Genomic DNA, 20,505 nt, shown 5'->3' on the forward strand with positions numbered 1-20,505 from the left:
GACCAGCTGCACTTGGTTACTTAGATGCGAACATTCAGTTTCCGGATGTGCAAAAGCCATATGGCGCTGGTGGCCACCATATTGAATGCCACAGAATTCCAGAGCATTCCCAGCGTCTCAGAAAGCTCTACTGCCTGGTGCTAGTGTGGTCGCTGTCGGAAAAACCACAGTCACAGATACCAATTTATTTTCTTGTTCTTTCCGGGGCTTCAGAGACCCCACCCCACCCCACGTCATGTAGCAAACTTGTGGCTCCTGAGGTGAACACAGCCCCGGTTGGGTTTTGTGTGGTCCAGTGGTTTTTGTAAAAGGCAGAGCACTTTCTTTAGTCTAAAATCTTGGTGGCCACTCTCTGCCAGGCTGCCAACGCTTTAGCGGAGCTATTTACTTCCTTCTGGCCCTTGGGACCACCTGAGTTTGAGACTTTGGTTTATAGACCAAGAGGATAAATGATTGGGGGGTGGGGGGGGGTGGGATGCAAACAAATCCAAGTGGTTGCTGCTTTAGGGAGGGGTTGATCCAGGAGTCAGAGATCTGGAAGTTGATCCCTGCACTACCCTTGACCGACCGTCTCTGGGCCTCAGTTTTCTCATCTGTAAAATGGGGATGATAAAGGAACCGTTTGGGAGGATTAAGTGGTACCATGTAGGTCAAGACCGGCAGAAGGCACTCTTGATCTGTTCACCTATGTGGCGAAGGCTCTGTTCACATTGTTGGGTCGAGCTTGGCTCCATCACCTTCTCAGGGTTGGGACTCGGTTCCTGACGCGACGGGGCATCAGGCAACGACCTCTGGGGTTCTCACGGCCCCTGGAGAAAAGGAGGGACTGGGGGGGAGGGGGAATCCCAGAACCCGGATCGCACCTCCCTGCGCCGAGTTCATAGGATCCCGAGGTCGGGAGGGGCGCCCTTTGCTGGATCAGGCGTCTTCCAAGGGTCGCCCGACTCAGACAGAGGGCGGATCGCGCGCGCGTCCAGCAGAAGTCCGGGCCTTCCTGGACTTCACTTGTGGCTCCAACGTCCCGGACCGAGCGGGGCCGAGGCCTGACGGCGGGCAGCCTCCCGATACGATTGGCCCTCGGGCCCGTCACTCCGAGCGCCCGCCCCCTTGAGTATAAAAGCCTCCCCAGGGGGGTCAGCCCCAGACGGTTTCCGAGCTGGCTGTCGCGCCCTGCACGTCCCGCTGACCGCGGTGAGAGGCGGGGGGCCCCATGGAGGCGGGGGGCGAGGTCCGCCGAGTCCCGGGGCGTCCCAGGGGAGGAAGGAGAGGGGAGGACCTTCCTGGGGACTCGGCTGCTCTCTTCGGCCTGGGGAGGGGTCTCCAGCCTTGGCTGAGCTTTCTTGTCTCTTTCAGTGCCCCACCCCCCATCCCCCACTCAAAAAAAATCTAATTTCTGGAACACAGTCAGACTTTCAAACTCTCTCCTTTCAGTTCCTGAGACTTTTTTAGGGGGAGGCAGAAAGAGCCCCTAGAATTGGCAGTATTAAGGCGGGGGGGGGGGCGGTAAAGTCCCCATTATAAAACACATCCTCTCTAAACAAAAACAAAAACAAAAAAACTGTGCTTGCTTTGGAAACGCAGTTTGGAGGCGAGCAGCGGCAGCCAGTCCTGCACAGGAAATCGGCCCTCCCGGGGCTTTAGGGCATCCCTACCCCTCCTCCTCCGCCCCGCCCTCCGCCCCCAACCAGGGGACTGTCTCTCTGCCTGGCAAAGCCCCCTTTCCAGCAAATGGATTTGCCAACTGGGGGCTTAACTCCTCCCACACCCCGGTTTCTGGTCGCCCAGCTGACCCTGGGGAGCTCGCGGGCGGCCCCCGCCCCCCCCCTCCCTTGGGTGGGTGTGGCCAATGGGTTGCTCTAGGCGGCTGGGAAGGCCTACCCATTATCTGAGTCCTTGGGACCTATGTCAGGATTGAGTCCAAGGGCCGGGCCTGGGGCCTCGGTGTCTGGGAACTTTGGAAGTTGTATCTTAGCATGCCCTGGCGGCTGGACGTCTGCGCAACTGCAGCGTTTCAGCTAGCTCTTGTTCTGGGGGCTGGAGCCGGCTGCAGACAGGTTGCAGACCCCAGGGACTTTCCGGGGGCGCTGACATCTGCAATGCGCCCCCCGCCCCTTGGTTAAACCCGCGCCAGGAGGGATCGATGGGCAAAGGGAATGGGAGAATGGGCCTCCAAGGTGCCCAGGTGAGCTCAGGCTCCGGGGCAGGTGGGGGAAATCATGGGAGTCATGATGATCACCAGGGGCAAGTGCACCTGCTGGCCCCACTTCCCAGCTGGGGACCTTGGTAACAAGCAGGAGCTCCTTCCTGACTGGCTTCGCATGTGTGTGAGATGGTTCTGTTTATTGACCACCTACTACGTGCTAGGCACTGAGCTAAGCGCCACATGTGCAGTCCCTCTGCCGATCTGCAGGGACTCCGAGCTGGGAACGCTTATCCCCATTTTACAGATGGGGCAGGCAAGGCTCTGCCGGAGGGTGCTGCTCTCCCAAGCTCCCACCGCTAGCGAGTTGCAAATTGGACCCCAGAACTGGTGCTCTCGGGACATCCGTTCGCTGGACTGTGCCCGGGGGACAGGGCAGTGTGGCGGCCGGGTGGCCGGGCCCCCTTCCTCTAGAAGGAAAGACTCAGAATCAAGGTCAGGGGTTCACAACAGGCTCCTCCCAGAAATACCGGAAGAACCAGCCTCGAAGGCAGGCTCTACCTTTAGCGCCATTTCGCAGGTGAGGGGGCTGAGGCCAAGGGAGAGGAGGCTCTTTGCTCAACCAAGTATAGCATGGGCACAGCTGGGACTCTTGCCATCTGGGTCTGACACCCACCTGCCCTCGTGTGGCCAGAAAAACGGAGCGCACCTGTGGCTCCCGTCGTACCTTGCAAACGTGTGCAGGAGAGTCACCTGGCGAGCCTCCCTGGCCACTCCGGAGCCTGACTTGGTCTGCAGTAGGGGCTGTGTGTGTGTGTGTGTGTGTGTGTGTGTGTGTGTGTGTGTGTGTATTTCTGAGAGAGCTCGAGTGGGAGCGGGACAGAAGGGGGGACAGAGGATCCGAAGTGGGCTCTGTGCTGACAGATCCCATGAACCCTGAGATCGTGACCTGAGCCACAGTCAGATGCTCAAAGGACTGAGGCACCGAGGGGCTCCATCTTTTTTTTTTTGCTTTTTAATGCTTAGCTTTTTTTTTTTTTTTTTTTTTGAACTGGTAATATTACCTACCTGGCTCCAAAGTCAAGGTGGCCACAGTTAACAGTTTCCTGTGTCCGGAGATTCTGTGCCAGCAGACATCTTTGCCGCCCCACCCCCGCCTTTCGTCCCTGAAGGTCTCCGGCCAGCTACACGTGAAGGTCTGTGTAGCCACTAGCCGGGCTGTGCCCCGTCTTCTCAAAGCCCCTTCTGCTGGGAAATCGGGTTGTTTCCAGTGTCTTGTTGTGGCCGACAACAGGTACACATCTCTGCCCGTGTGGCAGTGCAGGTGCGGGACCAGCCCCTGCAGGTCTCTGGGTCAAGGGGAAGATGGCTCTTGAAAGCAGGTAGCCATCGGCGAGTTGCCGTCCACAGAGGTTTTGCACCCCAGGTGCCTCCCCAAAGTGTTGATAAAGCGGAACCCTTGGCGTTGGCCTTGAAGGCGCGGCCCTGGAAACAGCTGCGTCAGCAGCACCCGAGAGCTTTTTAGAAGCAGACTCGGGGCCCCACCCAGCCCTGCCGAACCGGCACCAGCATCTGCGCGGGCCCACCTGCGGGTGCAAGTGAAGGACGGAGAGGCAGGGCTCTAAAAAACGGGGGGGGGGGGGGGGGGGAGGTCGCAGGGCAGATGTGAACCCGGACTTCCTCCTGGGGGGAGGGACAGGGCACGCTGTACCCTGACTGATCCGTGCGTCTGCCACAGTGCCCGTTCCTGAGAAATGTCTGGCGACGGGACAGAAGCCACCGTCAGCAGCAGCCCGGTGACAGCGGAAGAACCGGTACAGCAGGTGAGGGGGGGGCGGGGCCTGCTGGTAGCACGTGGAGGTCAACAGACCTCTTTCTGCGGGTGAGGCTCCCTCACCCGCACCCGGGACACGTGTCTCACGGGTGGGGGCGGGCGCAGAACCGGAAACCCCAGAGGCTTGGGGGAGAGCAGGGCTCCGCCCCGAATCGCCCCTCATCCTGGGTTTGCCTGTTCCGGGCATTCCCTATAAATGGAGTCCTGCGATCTGAGACCCCTTCGTGTCTGGCTCCTCCCCCTGAGCATCATGTTTTGGGGGGCGTACCCACATCGTGGGTCGTCCGTGCTTCGTTCTTTTCTTGAAGCCGAGGTAAAACGACACATAACAACGACGCAAATACTGTGCCGAATTGTGGGCGCTTCAGCGACGTTGAGTACATTGGCCGTGTGCAAACCGCCACCGCCATCTAGTTCCGGAAGCTTTTCCTCACCCCAGATGCAAACGCCATCCCCGTTACCAGTCATTCCCACTACCTTCCCCTCCTCCCCAGCCCCTGGCCCCCACTAATCTCAGTTTCCCTATTCTGGACATTGCAGAGTGAATTTTATAAATTCACCTGTATAAAAGTAGAACCTTTTATGTTAGGTACCTCATGAGTGAAATCCTGCAGGATTTGTCTTTTTGATTTCCTTCCTTTAAAAACCGTGTGTGTGTGTGTGTGTGTGTGTGTGTGTGTGTGTGGAAGGGGTGGGGTGTGGCGGGGTCAGGGGAGGTGCAGAGCTAGTCACGGGGCTCCAACTCGCAAACCTCGAGATCATGACCCGAGCCGAAATCGAGTCGGACGCTTAACCTACTGAGCCGCCCCAGGTGCCGTCCTTCCTTTTTAAAAATTTTTTTTTTGGGGCGCCTGGGTGGCGCAGTCGGTTAAGCGTCCGACTTCAGCCAGGTCACGATCTCGCGGTCCGTGAGTTCGAGCCCCGCGTCGGGCTCTGGGCTGATGGCTGGGAGCCTGGAGCCTGTTTCCGATTCTGTGTCTCCCTCTCTCTCTCTGCCCCTCCCCCGTTCATGCTCTGTCTCTCTCTGTCCCCAAAATAAATAAAAAACGTTGAAAAAAAAAAAAAATTTTTTTTTTTAATGTTTATTTATTTTTGAGAGAGAGAGAGAGAGAGAGAGACAGAGTGTGTGAGAGGCGGAGGGTCAGAGAGAGAAGGAGTCACAGAATCCGAAGCAGGCTCCAGGCTCTGAGCTGTCAGCACAGAGCCCAACTCGGGGCTCGAGCTCACGAACTGTGAGATCATGACCTGAGCCAAAATCAAGAGTCAGATGCTTAACCCACTGAGCCACCCAGGCATCCCTGATTTTTTTTTTTTTTTTTTTTAAGTAAACTCTATTCCAAACACAGAGGTCGAATTCACGACCCCAAGATCAAGAGTCCCATGTTCTCCAGGAGCCAGCCAGGTGCCCTGAGACTATGAATTTTTTTAAAACCTACCTTATACCATACTTTTTTTTTTCCCTCTTTAATCCACTCACCAAATGATGGACATCTGGGTTGTTTCCACTTGGCCGTCAGGAATGCTGTGAACCTTCATGGGCGAGTCTTGTGTGGATGTGTGTGTCTTGTCCCCTAAAAGCAGAATTGCTGGATCACCCAGGAGATCGGTGATTAAGTCCTGAAGAGACCTCGTGGGTAAATCCTGGAGGCAGACGGTCTAAGGCCCAGAGTGGCCGCTGCCTGGTTTTGTGATCTTGGGTGACTTACTCAACCCCTCCATGCCCCAGTTAACCCTTCTGCAAAATGGAATAACATGCCCCACCTCCCGGGACTGGCGGTTAAGTGCGTTCAAACGCGAGTTCACACGGTGCCTGTGAGTCTCCTGCCGGTATCATCACACGAGTGATCTTTGCAACTCCTACTGAACAGGAATGGATGCCCGCCCCCATGTTATGGGTGCGGAAACTGAGCCTCTGTCCCAGCAACTCAGTTCTGCTCCCGTAGGCTAAGAGCAGCCATATTCAATATGTAAATGAACAGGGGCGTGGCTGTGTGTCAGTAAAACTTTATTTACAAAACCAGCCGGCAACGGAATATCAGCCACATAAAGGAATGGAGCACAGACACCTGCCACCATGTGGATGGATCCGGAGGATGCTGTGCACAGTGACAGAAGCCAGGCAGAAGGCCGTGTCCTGTGTGACCCCACTCACAGGGGTCCCTAGAGGAGTCCTGTCACAGAGACAGAGTGTAGATGGTGGGAGCCGGGGCTGGAGGCAGGGAGTCCATATTTCGTGGGGACAGAGCCTCAGTTTGGGGACAAGTTCTGGAGACGGATGGCTGGGGGTGGCTGCATGACAGTGTGCGTGAGCTTGACGCCACTGAGCTGCGCACTTAGAAACGGTTAAGATGAGGGGCACCTAGTGGCCCAGTCGGTTAAGCGTCCAACTCTTGATTTCAGCTCTGGTCATGATTTCACGGTTCGTGGGTTCAAGCCCCATATGGGCTTCGTGATCACAGTGTGGAGCCTGCTTGGGATTCTCTCTCTCCCTCTCCTCTGCCCCTCTCCTACTCATGTTCTCTCTCTCTCAAAATAAACTTTTTTAAAAATTAAAAAAACCCTAAAAAAAAAACCAAACCCTAACACTGATACATGCTACCATATGGAGCAAGGACCTTGAACACACGATGCTCAGGAAGGGAACCAGACAGGAGAGGCCCCACGGGGGTGGGAGTCCACGTGTGTGAAACGCCCAGAACAGGCTCATCCACAGACAGGAAGTGGATTCCTGGGTGCTGGGGGGGCGGGGGGGGAACAAGGAGTGACCATTCTGGGAGTGATGACAAAGTTCTAGAATTAGCTGCTATGGTTGTACGACCTTGTGAAAACCCTAAAACCCTCAGAATTGTGCTTGCTTTTTTTTTTTTTTTAATATTTGTTTAAATTGCGTTTTTAAATGGTGGCATTAATGGTGTGTGAATTACTTCAATAGAGCTGTTGGGGAAAAAACAGACAAGAATAAGAAAATCACAGGGCGCCTGGGTGGCTCAGTTAAGCATCCAATTTCGGGCTCAAGTCATGATCTTGCGGTTCGGGAGTTCAAGCTGGGCGTCAGGCTCTGTGCTGACGGCTCAGACCCTGGAGCCTGCTTCGGATTCTATGTCTCCCTCTCTCTCTCTTCCTCCCCTGCTCACACTCTGTCTCTCGGTCTCTCTCTCAATCAATTAAAAAAAAAATTTTTTTAATAAGAAAATCAGGTGTGGGCCCCCCACGGGCTGTAGCTTGCCGACCCCAGCCGCGCAGGGCTCTCGTCTCTGGTCACTGGCCCACAGTGGGTGTCAAGTGCACGTTCAAACAGATGAGGGGGAGGGGCTACGATAAACGAAGCCCAGAGCGGAAGGAACCCCCAGGCCCCGGCTGGTGCAACCACATGGCCACAAAGCAAGCGCGGGCCGGGCCGTTTCCTGGCCGGGAGGGAGTTCGAAATTGCAGGGCACCCCAAGTCCCAGGCCCGGCCCCCTGAGTCGCCTGTCCCCCTAGCCGAGCGTGGTGGACCGCGTGGCCGGCATGCCCCTCATCAGCTCCACCTGCAACATGGTGTCGGCGGCCTACGCCTCCACCAAGGAGAGCCACCCCCACGTCAAGACCGTCTGCGACGCGGCCGAGAAAGGCGTGAAGACCCTCACGGCGGCCGCCATCAGCGGGGCCCAGCCCATCCTCTCCAAGCTGGAGCCCCAGAGTAAGCAGGGCCCCGGCCACCACGGAGCCTACCTCTTGGCTGTTTGGGGGGGGGGGGGGGAAGGGGCGGGGGGGGTCTGCCCCTCCCCGGCCCCGAGGGGCGTGCCCGCGCCCCAGTCTCGATTTCAGCCTCGCCCCGTCTCTTGCAGTCACGTCAGCCAGTGAGTACGCCCACAGGGGGCTGGACAAGCTGGAGGAGAATCTGCCCATCCTGCAGCAGCAGACGGAGAAGGTAACTGACCTCCGCCATCGGGAGCCCCGGGGGGGGGGGGGGGGGGGCGGGGGCTCAGCCGGGAGGGGGTCCCCCGGGGCACTGAGTGTGGGGTCCCATCTCAGCGAGAACAGACACACGCGACCACTTCCTCCCCGACCCCTCTTGGGTCTCTCCCCACCACCCTCACTGGAAGAATGCTCTGAACACCAGCCAGCTCTGTTCAAACCTCCCCCCCGCGCTGTACCTCTCACCCTGCCTGGGGCAAAAACCGAGGCCGTCCTTACGGCCCACGCCGTCCCCCCGCCCCTGCCCTCATTGCCCACCTCCCTTGCCTCACGCCAGCCTCCGTACTCAGGGTTCAGTGACGTCAGTACCCGTGGGCACCGGACACGGTGATAGAAACAGAGTGCTTGCCCTTGTGGAACTTTCATTCAGGGGAGAGCCGGGGATGGGGGGAAGCAAATACTGTGAACACCTCCGTCTCCGTCGTCCCACCCCGGGACCTTTGCACGTGCACTTCCTTCTTCATGAACCCGACTCTCAGGCCTCCGTTCTCATCTCACCCCTTCAGAGGCCTTCCCTTCTCTCTTAAGGAAGGTCCTTCTGGCTCAGCTCTGTCCAGAACCGTCTCTGATGTCCATGTTCGTTCTCTGCGCCGCGTCCCGTGTGGAAACTACCAGCTGTATGTGGCTCCCGAGCCCTTGGGACGTTGGCCGGCGTGGCTGAGAAACTCAATCACTAATTTTAAATGGAAATGGCTGCAGGTGGCCAGCAGCCAGCATCGTTCTGGCACGCCCGCGCCGCTTTGCTGAGCTCTGAGTCACAACCCGCACAACGAGCTCCTTTAAAAGCCCACGGTTCAGTGGTTCGGGCATATTCACACCGTGAATACGGTCGCCACCCATTTTAGAACATTCCATCACCCAGAAACCTCACGTCCCTTAGCCGTTATTCTCCTTCCTGCCAAACGCCCCGGCCCCCACGAGCCCCCTTCCCGTCCGTGGATGAGCCCGTTCTGGACGTTTCGCACACGGGGACTCACACACCTGTGTGGCCTCTCGTGTCTGGTTCCCTCTCTGAGCGGCGTGGGTTCGGGTCCGCCCGCGGGGGCGGCGGGGGTGGGCGCCTCGCTCCTGCTCGCGGCCGAGGGACGTGCGCGTGCGCGGTGCACACGTTCATCTGTGGACGTGCGCGTGCGCGGTGGATGCACCTGAGGGACGTGCGCACGCGCGGTGGACACGTTCCTTTGTGGACGTGCGCGTGCGCGGTGGACGAGTGCTTATTCCTGCCTCCGCCACGGACGCGTAGGTCGTTCCCGCTTCTTGGCTATAATAACACTGCTGTTTACGACATGAAATGTATTGTCTTTAACCGTTTCTAAGTGCACAGCTCCGGGGCATCAAGCGCGCTCACATTGTCCTGCACCTCCCCTTGCCCCCCACCGCCATCCGTCTCCGGAACTTTCCATCTCCCCAAACCGAGACGCTGTCTCCCTGAAGCACGGACTCCCCACCCCTGGCTCCCACCATCCACTCTCTGACTCGGTGGACGGGACTCCTCTGGGGACCCCCTGTGCGTGGGGTCACGCAGGATGTGTCCTTCTGTGTCTGGCTTCTGTCCCTGCGCACAGTGGCTTCCGGGTCCATCCACATGGTGGCAGGTGGTAGGATGTCTTTTTAAGGCCGGACGAGATTCCAGTGTGCAGATGCACGTTTATTTTCTCACCTGTCAGTGGCTGGCTTCCACCTTTTGGAGATTGTGAGTCACGTGTCCAAGTTGCGTTGGCTTGTAAGTTTGCCGCCATCTGAACGGCTTTTTAGCTGCCGCTCCGTGTCCTCGCGTGGCGTAAGGGCACAGACTGCTTGCTCTGTCTGGTGCCCATCATATAGCCTGGCACGTAGTGGACGCTCAGTCTCCGCTTTTGCCGTGTGGGACCATTAACAGGCTGGGCATTGAAGGTGGAAATTGCCCAGTTCACAAAAGAATGGAAGAATATTGGCATGAGCCACCTCCTAAGGGCTGGGCACTCGTGTCCTTCTGCTGGTGCCACATGAGGCCAACATTCCTTCCGTTTATAGAAGGGATGAGCTCAGGGTGACATTCTACGAGGCCATCCAACAGAGCCCCTCCCAGCTCTTGACTTAGAGGCACAGCGCTGTCCCTACTCCAGGCCCTATGAGGTCACCCCCTAACAGACACACACACACACCAGGAAATGGCAGCGTTCCCCGTTTCTATGGGATGTGGTGGTGTCACAGCTGGGGTTCGAACTTGGGCCGGCATGAGCTACGTGACCGCCCCTGTGGGCACCTTTCTCCACCCAAAAGAAACCAATTCTGGGGACCTAGGTGGCTCAGTCGGTTAAGCGTTCAACTTCAGCTCAGATCATGATCTCACGGTTCGTGAGTTCAAGCCCCATGTTGGGCTCTGTGCTGACAGCTCACAGCCCGGACCCTGCTTGGGATTCTGTGTCTCCCTCTCTCTCTGCCCCTCCCCCACTGGCACTCTGTCTCAAAAACAAACAAGAACTAATTCCCATGGACACGAGAGGTCTAGGTGTCTGGCAGGATTCCAACTTGAAAGAGTGGGAGTGGGAGTGGTTGGTTGTTAACTTTCCCGAGAGTTCTGTGCACATAGATCTGTTTAGATTCAAGAAGATCAACACTCGTTGATCCACAAATGCCCACCGCGTGCTGGACCCGCTTCTCCTCCAGGGATATACAAGCCTGGGGGAGGGGCAGAGAGAGAATGAGAGAGAGAGACAGAGACAGAGACAGAGAGAGAGAGAGACACACAAGCCAAAGCAGGCTCCAAGCTCTGAGCTGTCAGTGCAGAGCCTAACGCAAGGCTCAAACCCACGAACTGTGAGATCGTGACCTGAGCTGAAGTCGGACACTTCACTGAGCCATCCAGGCGCCCCCTTAATTACCTCTTTAAATAGTCACATCCTGAGGTCTTCGGGATTAGGGTTCACACTGCGGCCCGTAACACTGTGGGTGAAAAACAGAAGCACAGAGAGGTGGAGTGAGTTACCTGAGGCCACACAGCTAGGACCTATCAAACCAGGATTCAACCCAGGCTCTGGAGCTCAGGATCTTCCCTGCCAGACTCAGTGTTGACCCCTGTGCGTTCACCCAGGAGGGGGCAGTCCTCCCTTTGACCTCCCCGGAGGTTGGGGCACAGGGGTGGGGGGACCCAGGTATGAAGGGAGGACAGGGGTGCTGATGCCGGCCTGTGTTCCAGGTTCTGGCAGACACCAAGGAGCTGGTCTCATCCAAGGTCTCGGGGGCCCGAGAAGCCGTGTCCAACACCGTGTCCAGCGCCAAGGACACAGTGGCCACCCGAGTGACGGAGGCGGTCGATGTGACCCGGGGCGCTGTGCGGACTGGTGTGGATGCCACCAAGTCTGTGGTGGCCAGTGGCGTCCAGTCGGTCATGGGCTCCCGGGTGGGCCAGGTGGTGCTGAGCGGGGTGGACACGATGCTGGGCAAGTCTGAGGAATGGATGGACAACCACCTGCCCATGACGGACGCTGAGCTGGGTGAGTGCGGCCCTGGGGCCCGGACCCCTCCCCAGACCTCCCCACTCCTTGTGGCCACCTAGGGTGTGTCCCTCAGTGCCATATCAACCCTGCCGTGTCTCCTTGAATCTGCGGCCACCTGGACCAGGGCAGTGGCCTCCACCCTGGCCCCCGGTGTCTGTTCTCTTTGAAGCAACCACCAGAGGGCCCCTGTGAGCACCGCAGTCAGGTGCTGACCTCTGCCCACAGCCTTTCAGGGCTCCCCGCTCCCCTCACTCATTCCACTCCGGCCATGCTTCTGCCCCAGGGCCCTTGCACCAGCTATCCCCTCTACTGGAAACGTCCAACCCCTAGACATCAGGAAGGGTAGTTCCTTTCTGCCTGCAGCTCTGTGCTTCAATGCCACCTTCCCAAGTGAAGCCTCTAAAGTTGCAGCCTCCCTCGTCCATACTGTGTCCTAAAACCTGCCCCCCGCCCCCTCCTCACTGGGCTTAGGTTTTTCTGCCTGGCACTTATCATCACTTCCATGAAGCAGACGCTTCTGTCTTGGTCTTACTGCTGTGCCCCTTGTCTAGGATGGGACCTGGTGCTCAGTAGTCATTCAAACCCAAGGGTAAAATCACTCTCCTCTGTCGCTCCCCTCACCCCTGCCCCAGGCATTTATCTGTCCATTCAGATGTTCCTTGAGCACCTGCCTCCTGACTGTCTTTCAAGTCCTGGGGGGGATACATCAGTGCACAGAATTCTGCCCTCAAGGAACTCACTGTATAAAGTATAAGGAAGTCAGGTCAAAGGAGAGAATTCCAGGGGGAGGGTGGGGTAGATGTTTCTGAGATGGTGAATGGAGGGAGGGAGGGAGCAAGCTGCATGGCTGTCAGGGCAGAGAGAGGTGTAGAAAACAAAGGTGCTGGGGCAGGACCTGCCTGGTGTGTTAGAGAAACAGGCAGAGTGGGCGAGGGAGAGAGGGGAGGAGGGGAGGGCCAGGGGAGGGGACAGGGCAGGTCTGCAGGGCCTTTGGGGGCGTGGGGAGGACTTGGGCTTTTACCCTGGGGAGGTGGGAGTCCCGGCGGGCTGTGGGCAGAGGAAGCGGAACTTGATTGGGTGCTCACGGGCGCCCCCTGGTGGCCGCTGCGGGGAGGACGGGCGGGCGGGCGGTGCCGGTGAAAGCAGGAGCCCAGCGGATCCAGGGCAGGACTGAGGGTACCCTGCTGGTCCCTGGGGGCGTGATGGGGGCTAGGCCAGGCAGGAGCAGGAATGAAGACAGACAAGCGGGGGATGAAACTGTTGAGACAAAGCAGCCGGTCTTATCTGTGGTCCACAGTCCTCTTGTGGTCCTGTCCCCACATTCTGGGGACAGCCATCCTTTGGACATTTGTGTTTTGGTTTTTCATCCTTTGCACATTCGTGAAGGACTTTTGCCACACCGCGATGCGGACTCTGGTGCCCACGGCAGCGAGGGCCCATGGGGCTGCGTGTAGGTTAGACACCGTGCTCCCTCCGACTTTGGCCGGAGACAGATGTCCTCAGACACTACCCAGCGTCCCCTGTGGGGCAGACTCACCTCCCAGGTGAGACGCCCTCCTTCACCTGTTCTGCAACATTCATGCAAAGGGAACCATGTGGTTCCCTGCTGGGTTAGCACCTCTGTTGCCGATTGGAATTGCAAAACGTCACTATTCTACGTATCTCTTCTTTCTCTGTTAGCTGGGAAACTTCCCTGGGGAAAGTTCTCTGTTGCAGCGTTAATCACCCCGGGTACAGCTCGCGGAGGAAAAACAGAGCGCGGGGCTAGCTGGTTGGAACGCGCAGACTTACGTGACATATTCCAATCCTACGCATTTGCTTTAGCAACATTTCACTTGTCCCATTGCTTTTGGCCAGTTGGAGACCCTCCTCGAGTTGGCTCTGCGTCTCCGTGATCCTCCCTGGGAATCCTCAGTGCAAAGTGGTAGTCATTGGATTTCTGGAGAAACTCGATGATTCAGGCGGGCTGGTCCCTCACCTCCTCCCCTCTGCCAAGGGCACCTGCCAGCTCCACAGGGCCCTGCCAGCTGGCTCAGACGTGCTGGGATCCTGCCAGACATCCTGGCCTAAAACAGCAGAGCCCCATTCACTTCCAAGGGCAGCGCCCCAGGGCCCCTGGGGGCCACGGAGAAGTTCTGGACTGCAGTAGGGCAGGTTCAGAATGTTGCTAGTGTGGGTTAGTCTTTGCAACCCGCCTTGGGTGGGGGGATGGGAAGGTCTGTTTTTCTCGAAACGCAGGTCATTTTCTCTGCCCGAGTGTCCCACGTGTATGCTTGCTGTTCTTTTTTTTTTTTTTAATGTTTGTTTATTTTAAGGTCGGGGGGGGGGGCGCAGAGGGAGAGGGGGAGAGAATCCCAAGCAGACCCCACTCTGTCAGTGCAGAGGCCAGCTTGGGGCTTGAACTCAACAAACCGTGAGATCATGACCTGGGCCAAAATCCAGAGTCGGCTGCTTAATCGACTGAGCCCGCCCCTCTCCCCCCCCCCAGGCACCCCTGCTGTTCATTTTTGAAATGTCATGAAATGACATTCTTCCCAGCCGACTCTATCAGACTGCCCCCAACTCCACATCTGGCCCACCACCTGCATTTGTAAATAAAGTTTTATTGGCACACAGCCACGCCCATCTGCGTCCAAGTTATCTGAGCCCTTCCGCAGGACAGCTGGAGAGCTGAGTAGTGCCATTGACCGTCTGGCCCCGTGCCAAAAAAGTTGATCCACCCCTGGGTTAGAGTGTGTTCTTCTGGAATGTTTAGCGTTTGTAGAAACCGCTGAAATCCCCCGGTCGAAGGCTAACCTTGATTGAGCTGTGGGTCAACAGCAGCCTGTGGGATTTCCTTCCTTTACTTTCTGTCTCTTGTTGACGGCACGGTGCCTGGCCCGAAGGAGCGGCAAAAATACGTGGCTAAAATGGGGAGGGACCTCCCTTAATCAGGCTCTTCCTGCCCCACCAGAGGTCATCCGTTGGGTTACCCTGGCCGTGTGTTCGTGCTCCCTGTGCTATTTATTTAACACCCTTCTTTAAATCAGCTTTTCAAGGTTCTTTTAAAAAGACGGGTGTTATCACTTACTGAAAACAGAAAGCCAAATCATCTGCTATAAACCGCTAGCAAAAATCGCGAAATGCTCATTTGTGTGCCTTTTTTGACGCAGGTAGTTCAGATTCCACAATTCAGGCAGCTCTGACTCGGGTGGCCCTACAGAAGGGGAAACTGAGGCTGCGTGGCACAATCACTTTAGAGCAGGGGGTGGTAAACATTTTCTTAACCAGATCGGTAAATATGTTTGGCTTCGTGGGTCAGTCTCTGTTGCAACTACTTACGTCCGTTAGCACAGAAGATAGGTAAATGAACGCGCGTGACCGTGTGCCAGTAAAACTTTGTTCCTAGGGACAAGTGGTATTTGGCCCGAGGGCCGGGGTTTGCAGACCCTCGTGCCCTTCCAAGGCCTCTTGATCTTGGGAACTGCGGTTCTCATCATGCCCATTTTGCAGATGGGGAAAAGCAAGGCGGGGGACCCCCTTCGCTCCAAGGCTCCCCAGCTTGCGAGGGGCACAACTTGGGCAGGTGCGTGCAGGCCCGAGGGCCGCACGCCGAAGCCCGAGCGGTACACGCGGCCGGGTCCCGGCCCTCACGGCGCCTCTCCTTCCTCCCTCCCTCCCTGCAGCCCGCCTCGCCACGTCCCTGGAGGGCTTCGACATCGCGTCGGTGCAGCAGCAGCGGCAGGAGCAGAGCTACTTCGTGCGTCTGGGCTCCCTCTCGGAGCGGCTGCGCCAGCGGGCCTACGCTCACTCTCTGGGCAAACTGCAGCTGACCCGCCAGCGGGCCCAGGAGGCCCTGCTGCAGCTGGCACAGGCGCTCAGCCTGGTGAGGCCCCGCCCCTGCCCCGGGGGCTCCGCCCACCCCCCCCCAGCCCCCGCCCCCGCCCCCGCCCCCGCCACACTGCGGTCACATCCTGCCCCTTCCTGCCAGGCTTTTTTCTGTCTGTTCTCTAAGGAGCTAAATTCCTATTTCTCTCTCTCTCTCTTTGCTGAGCTTCCTGTACTGAGTGCTAGCTCCTCCCTCTTTTTTTTTCTTTTTTCTTTTTCTGTAGAGAGAGAGGAGGGGAGGGGCAGAGAGAGAATCCCAAGCAGGTTCTGCACTGTCAGCTCAGAGCCGCGAACTGAGCTGAAATCAAGAGTCGGACGCTTAACTGACTGAGCCACCCAGGCGCCACCCCCCCCCCCCGCCTTTTTCTTTAATTTTAAAAATTTTTTTCTTCTTTTAGTGTTTATTTACTTTTGAGAGAGGAAGGGAGAGAGAAAGAGAGAGAGCATGAGCAGGGGAGGGACAGAGAGGGACAGAGACACAGACTCCCAAGCTGGCTCCAGGCTCTGAGCCGTCAGCACAGGGCCCGATGCGGGGCTTGAACTCACAAACCGCGAGATGACCTGAGCCGAAGTCAGATGCTTAAGCGACTGAGCCACCCAGGCGCCCCTCCCCCCTCTTTTTCTTCAATTTTTGATTGGGGTAAGATTGGCCACTCTTAACCGTTTCCAAGCGCACAGCTCAGCGGCATCAGGCACGCTCACACTGTCGTGCACCCGCCCCCGCCATCCGTCTCCAGAACTTTCCATCTCCCTAGACCGAGACTCTGTCCCCATGAAGCACGGACTCCCCCCCCCCCCCGCCCCCCCCCCCCCCCGGCTCCCACCGTCCACTCTCTGACTCGGTGGATGGGACTCCTCTGGGGACCCCCTGTGCCTGGGGTCACGCAGGACGTGTCCTTCTGTGTCCGGCTCCTGTCACCGCGCACAGTGGCCTCCGGGTCCATTCACGCGGTGGCAGGCGGCAGGACGTCCTGACTTTTTAAGGCTGAATAACATTCCATTGAAACAGTTTTCAAGGCTCTGCTACATTCCGTTGGCCAAAGCCAGTCTCGGGGCCGGGCCCAGTTACAAGGAGCAGCAGACAAAATGGGAGAAGGTGCAGGGAATGTGTGGTCCCTCCCTTTGCAGGCGGCACATATGTGCCCCTACAGCGGGGAGAGCATACGTGAGCACAGTGTCCCGCTTTCCTCCCCTTCACAGACCACCTGCTCCCGGATAAAAGGACGACTCTGTGGGCCTCTCTCCGGACTCCTGCCTCTCCTGGGACGCGTGTGGGGCTGGAGGCAGCCTCTCACTCTCTCTCTCTCCCCTCCCCTGCTCCAGATGGAAACCGTCAAGCACGGAGTCGACCAGAAGCTGCTGGACGGTCAGGAGAAACTGCACCAGATGTGGCTCAGCTGGAACCAGAAGGAGCTCCGGGGCACCGAGGAGAACCCAGCCAAACCAGAGGTACCAGCGTGGGGTCCCTGTGGGATCCTTAGGGCCCTGACTTCCTTCCTTCTCCGCGCCTCTGTCGGATGGACCTACCTGCCTGGAAGGCTTTCCACAGCCTCTCCTGCCATTAACCACCTTTAGGACGTGACGGCACCTCTTCCAGGAAGCCCACCTTGATTTCCTCCTTTAGGTGTGGGTGTTGCTTTGAACTGCAGGACACTTGTGACGCCTCTCAACCTGCTGAACTCTAAACCCTGGCGTGTTTCCCTTCTTCTGTGTCCCAGCGCCAACGTGTCCGCTACGAATGGGGGGCGTCACTCAGCTGCGAGCAGGAGTGAGGCGCCCACACCTGCCGCCCCGCGGACGGGCCCTGAACACCCGACGCTCAGGGAGGGAACCATACACGAGAGGCCCCGCGGGGTGTGAGTCCACGTGTGTGAAACGCCCCGAACAGGCTCATCCACAGACGGGAAGGGGTTCAAGGCTGTCAGAGGCTTGGGGAGGGGGTCAGGACGGACTGCTTCATGGGGAGGAGCCTCCTTTGGTGGGTGATGGAACGTTCTGGAGCTCGAGGCAGTGGTTGCACAACCTTGTGCATGTACTAACAACCACGGAACTACATACTTAAAAGGGTGCATTTTCTGGTCCGTGAGTTACATAGTCTATAAAAGAAATTGAGTTGCTACATAAAGCACATAGTAAACCGTTCAAAAATGGCATTTGTGAAGATATCACCTGCTGTCTCTGCAGGTGCAAAATTGTTAGCATTCAGACCCAAACCACCTACCTCCGCCTCCCTCTCCCTTCTCCCCCACCGCTGACCGTGGCAACCGCGAGATGTGGGTGTTGACTCTGGTCGGCACCTCCCTGTCAGGTTCAAGTCTCCCGAGCGCTCTGATGGCGGGTTGAGGGCAAAGTCCTGCCTCCCAGCCTGCTCTCTTCCCCCCCTGTGGTGGGGGTGGGGTGTTAAGGTCCCGATGCACGCATTTACACTTCCGTCTCCCCCACCACACAGCTCCTGCCTGGAAAGTTCTTCCAGACGTCCGCTTAAAAAAACCTGAAAAACGTCTTGAGATATAGCAGACGCTCTTTGTCCCCAGCACCCACGAACCCCCTTCCTGTCTGTGGATGAGCCTCTCCTGGCCGTTTCACATTCTGTGGGGCCTGCGGTGTCTGGTTCCCTCCCTGAGGGTCGTGTGTTCAGGGTCCGACTGCGGGGCAGCAGGGGTGGGCGCCTCGCTCCTGCTCGAGGCCCAGTGACGTTCCCCCCGTGTGGGTTTTGTTTACCCGTTTACAAGTTGATGGGCTTCTGGACTGTCTCCACTTTTGCCTCCTGTGGATAACGTCCTGTGACCAGCCCCAGCCCGTGTATGGTCGCGTGTCTCCATTTCTCTAGGGGAGATACCTAGAAATGGAACGGATCGCTAGTCCTGTGGAAACTCTTTAACGTTTTGAGGGACCACCGGACTGTCTTCCGAAGTGACTGTGCCTCTTTTTCACTTTGGGGTCTATGTCACATGGTTCAAAACTCAAATAGAGCTGGTATCCCAAACCACCGTGCTGGACAGGCTCGCCAAGGAAAGGTTTTCTGGAAGGTGGGCAGGAGAACCCCCACTTTCTCTCCCCGGGCTTTGGATCCCAAAACATGGTCCTGACTGTCCGCCTCTTCCCAGCAGGTGGAGTCCCAGACGCTTACCATGTTCCGCGACATTGCCCAGCAGCTGCAGAACACCTGTGCCTCGCTGGGGTCCAGCATCCAGGGGCTGCCCTCCCACGTGAAGGACCAGGTTCAGCAGGCTCGCCACCAGGTGGAGGGCCTCCAGGCCACCTTTTCTGGCGTCCATTCCTTCCAGGACCTGTCCAGCACTATCCTGACGCAGAGCCGAGAGCAGGTGGCCAAGGCCCGAGAGGCCCTTGACCACATGGTTGAGTACGTGGCCCAGAACACGCCCATCATGTGGCTGGTGGGACCCTTTGCCCCGGGAGTCGCTGAGAAGGCCCCAGAGGAGAAGAAATAGGACAGTCAGAAGGGGGCTCGAGGGACCTAGTCTTTCCCTGAGGGGTCAGCACCAGCGCTGGACCCTTCGCCCCCTCGCCTCGCTTGGAACGTGTTTCTTCCCTTCCCCCTGGCCCATCTCAGCTACCACCTCGGGGAGCGCCCTCTGCCGCCTCGGAGAAAGCACTGCCTGCCTTCATCAGTCATTAGGGGGAGGTTTCCAGAAACAGATTTTTTTCTAGGAGGCCCCCAGGCCCCCTCCAAATTTTTTCTTCCTAGAAACAAAGGCCAGGTTTCTTACATCCCACCTGTGCCACATCAAGGCCCCGGGATATCCGCCTTTAGCTAACGGACTTGGACTTCTGGCTTGCAACGTGGCCCTTCTGGGGTGTGGGGTGGAGGCAGAACCGCTGAGACCCATTCCGGAGCGGACGGGGGGCGGGGGGCCCTGGGGCCTGCCCGGCCGCTCGCGGGTGCCTGGAGTGTCACCGTTGCCTTAATAAATCTCACCTGCCGCTGAGTACAGGCTGTGTGCGCACGCGCATGCGTTCCCAGGAGCTGAGCGACGCGGGGTCCGCGGGTGGCCGCCTCGGCCCGCTTCCCTGCTCTGCTCGCGAGGATGGGAACAGGACAGGGCCAGATCCGGAGTGGGGCTCAGAGCTCTCGTCCAGCCCCTGGGACAGGAGAAGAGCAGGGCGGGAGGATCCTTCACCTCCCCCACCGCCGCCAGGCCGCGCGCTGCGGTGTGGGACGCTTAGGAGACCGAGCCACCCAGGCGCCACTAAAACCTGTCACTTTTTTTAGAGTAGACCTGAACCCTTCTCATCACGAGAAAGAAATCGTAGCTCCGGCAGACATTAACTTCTCGTGCTCGTTTTGCAATATACACACGTACCAAATCACTACGTTCTACCCCTAAAACGGGTACTGTGCTCTATGTCGATTGTATCTCAATTTTTCAAGAAGGCTAAACACGTTTGGGGGCAATACAAGAAAAAGAACATGCAAGTACAAATTCAAAATTAGACACAACGGGGGCGCCTGGGTGGCTCAGTCGGATGAGCGTCCGACTTTGGCTCAGGTCATGATCTCTTGATTCGTGAGTTCGAGCCCCGCATCGGGCTCTGTGCCGACAGCTCGGAGCCTGGAGCCTGTTTCGGATTCTGTGTCTCCCTCTCTCTCTGCCCCTCCCCCGCTCATGCTCTGTCTCTCTCACTCTCAAACATGAATAAATGTTAAAAAAAAAAAAAAAAAAATTAGATACAACAGAAACCCTGCCTCTCAAACTTAATAATGAATACTTCCTACACGCAGTCCCCGTACAAAGTGACTATAGCAAAAGCACAAGCCCTCACCATCCAAAGAGCCGGGTGTTTGCTTGTGTGCTGGCCCGGCCCATGAGCTAAGGACAGTTTACATTTTTCTTTAATTACCTAAGCAAGCTCTACCCCCAACATGGGGCTCCAACCGGTGACCCCAAGAGCACCCCAGTGCCTTACCCCCTGAGCCAGCCAGGCACCCCAGCATAGTTTACATTTTTATTTTTATTTTTTTTTTTTTTAATTTTTTTTTCAACGTTTTTTATTTATTTTTGGGACAGAGAGAGACAGAGCATGAACGGGGGAGGGGCAGAGAGAGAGGGAGACACAGAATCGGAAACAGGCTCCAGGCTCCGAGCCATCAGCCCAGAGCCTGACGCGGGGCTCGAACTCACGGACCGCGAGATCGTGACCTGGCTGAAGTCGGACGCTTAACCGACTGCGCCACCCAGGCGCCCCTATAGTTTACATTTTTAAAG

At 57.4% G+C, this 20,505-nt stretch overlaps 1 protein-coding gene and 1 long non-coding RNA gene across 3 annotated transcripts; one reads left to right on the plus strand and one right to left on the minus strand.

The window, feature by feature from the left end:
• The first annotated feature begins 1,091 nt into the window (after positions 1-1,091).
• On the plus strand, positions 1,092-19,245 carry PLIN3 (perilipin 3). 2 transcript variants are annotated; one of them, XM_058728365.1, is made up of 8 exons: positions 1,092-1,191; positions 3,879-3,963; positions 7,455-7,653; positions 7,802-7,884; positions 11,110-11,407; positions 15,076-15,275; positions 16,601-16,726; positions 18,385-19,245. In XM_058728365.1, the coding sequence occupies exons 2-8, from the start codon at positions 3,895-3,897 to the stop codon at positions 18,727-18,729; spliced, it is 1,320 nt and encodes a 439-aa protein (XP_058584348.1). In that variant the 5' UTR covers positions 1,092-1,191; positions 3,879-3,894; the 3' UTR covers positions 18,730-19,245. The 2 variants fall into 2 exon arrangements, with proteins under 2 accessions (XP_058584348.1, XP_058584349.1); XM_058728366.1 differs by having other exon boundaries at positions 18,388-19,245.
• LOC131510804 (uncharacterized) lies at positions 17,329-18,509 on the minus strand. The gene is made up of 3 exons (XR_009261195.1): positions 18,408-18,509; positions 17,999-18,116; positions 17,329-17,779 (listed from the first exon to the last, which is right to left on the minus strand). It is a non-coding gene; the product is annotated as an uncharacterized LOC131510804 (long non-coding RNA).
• Positions 19,246-20,505: the final 1,260 nt, after the last annotated feature.

Source organism: Neofelis nebulosa, chromosome 4 (assembly GCF_028018385.1).
Source record: "Neofelis nebulosa isolate mNeoNeb1 chromosome 4, mNeoNeb1.pri, whole genome shotgun sequence".
NCBI classification, from domain to species: domain Eukaryota; kingdom Metazoa; phylum Chordata; class Mammalia; order Carnivora; family Felidae; genus Neofelis; species Neofelis nebulosa.

Coding starts and splice junctions, on each gene's coding strand:
- PLIN3 (XM_058728365.1), top strand. CDS start 3,895: ATGTCTGGCGACGGGACAGAAGCCACCGTCAGCAGCAGCCCGGTGACA. Junction 3,964..7,454: donor CGGAAGAACCGGTACAGCAG/GTGAGGGGGGGG, acceptor CTGTCCCCCTAG/CCGAGCGTGGTGGACCGCGT. Junction 15,276..16,600: donor TGGCACAGGCGCTCAGCCTG/GTGAGGCCCCGC, acceptor CCCCTGCTCCAG/ATGGAAACCGTCAAGCACGG.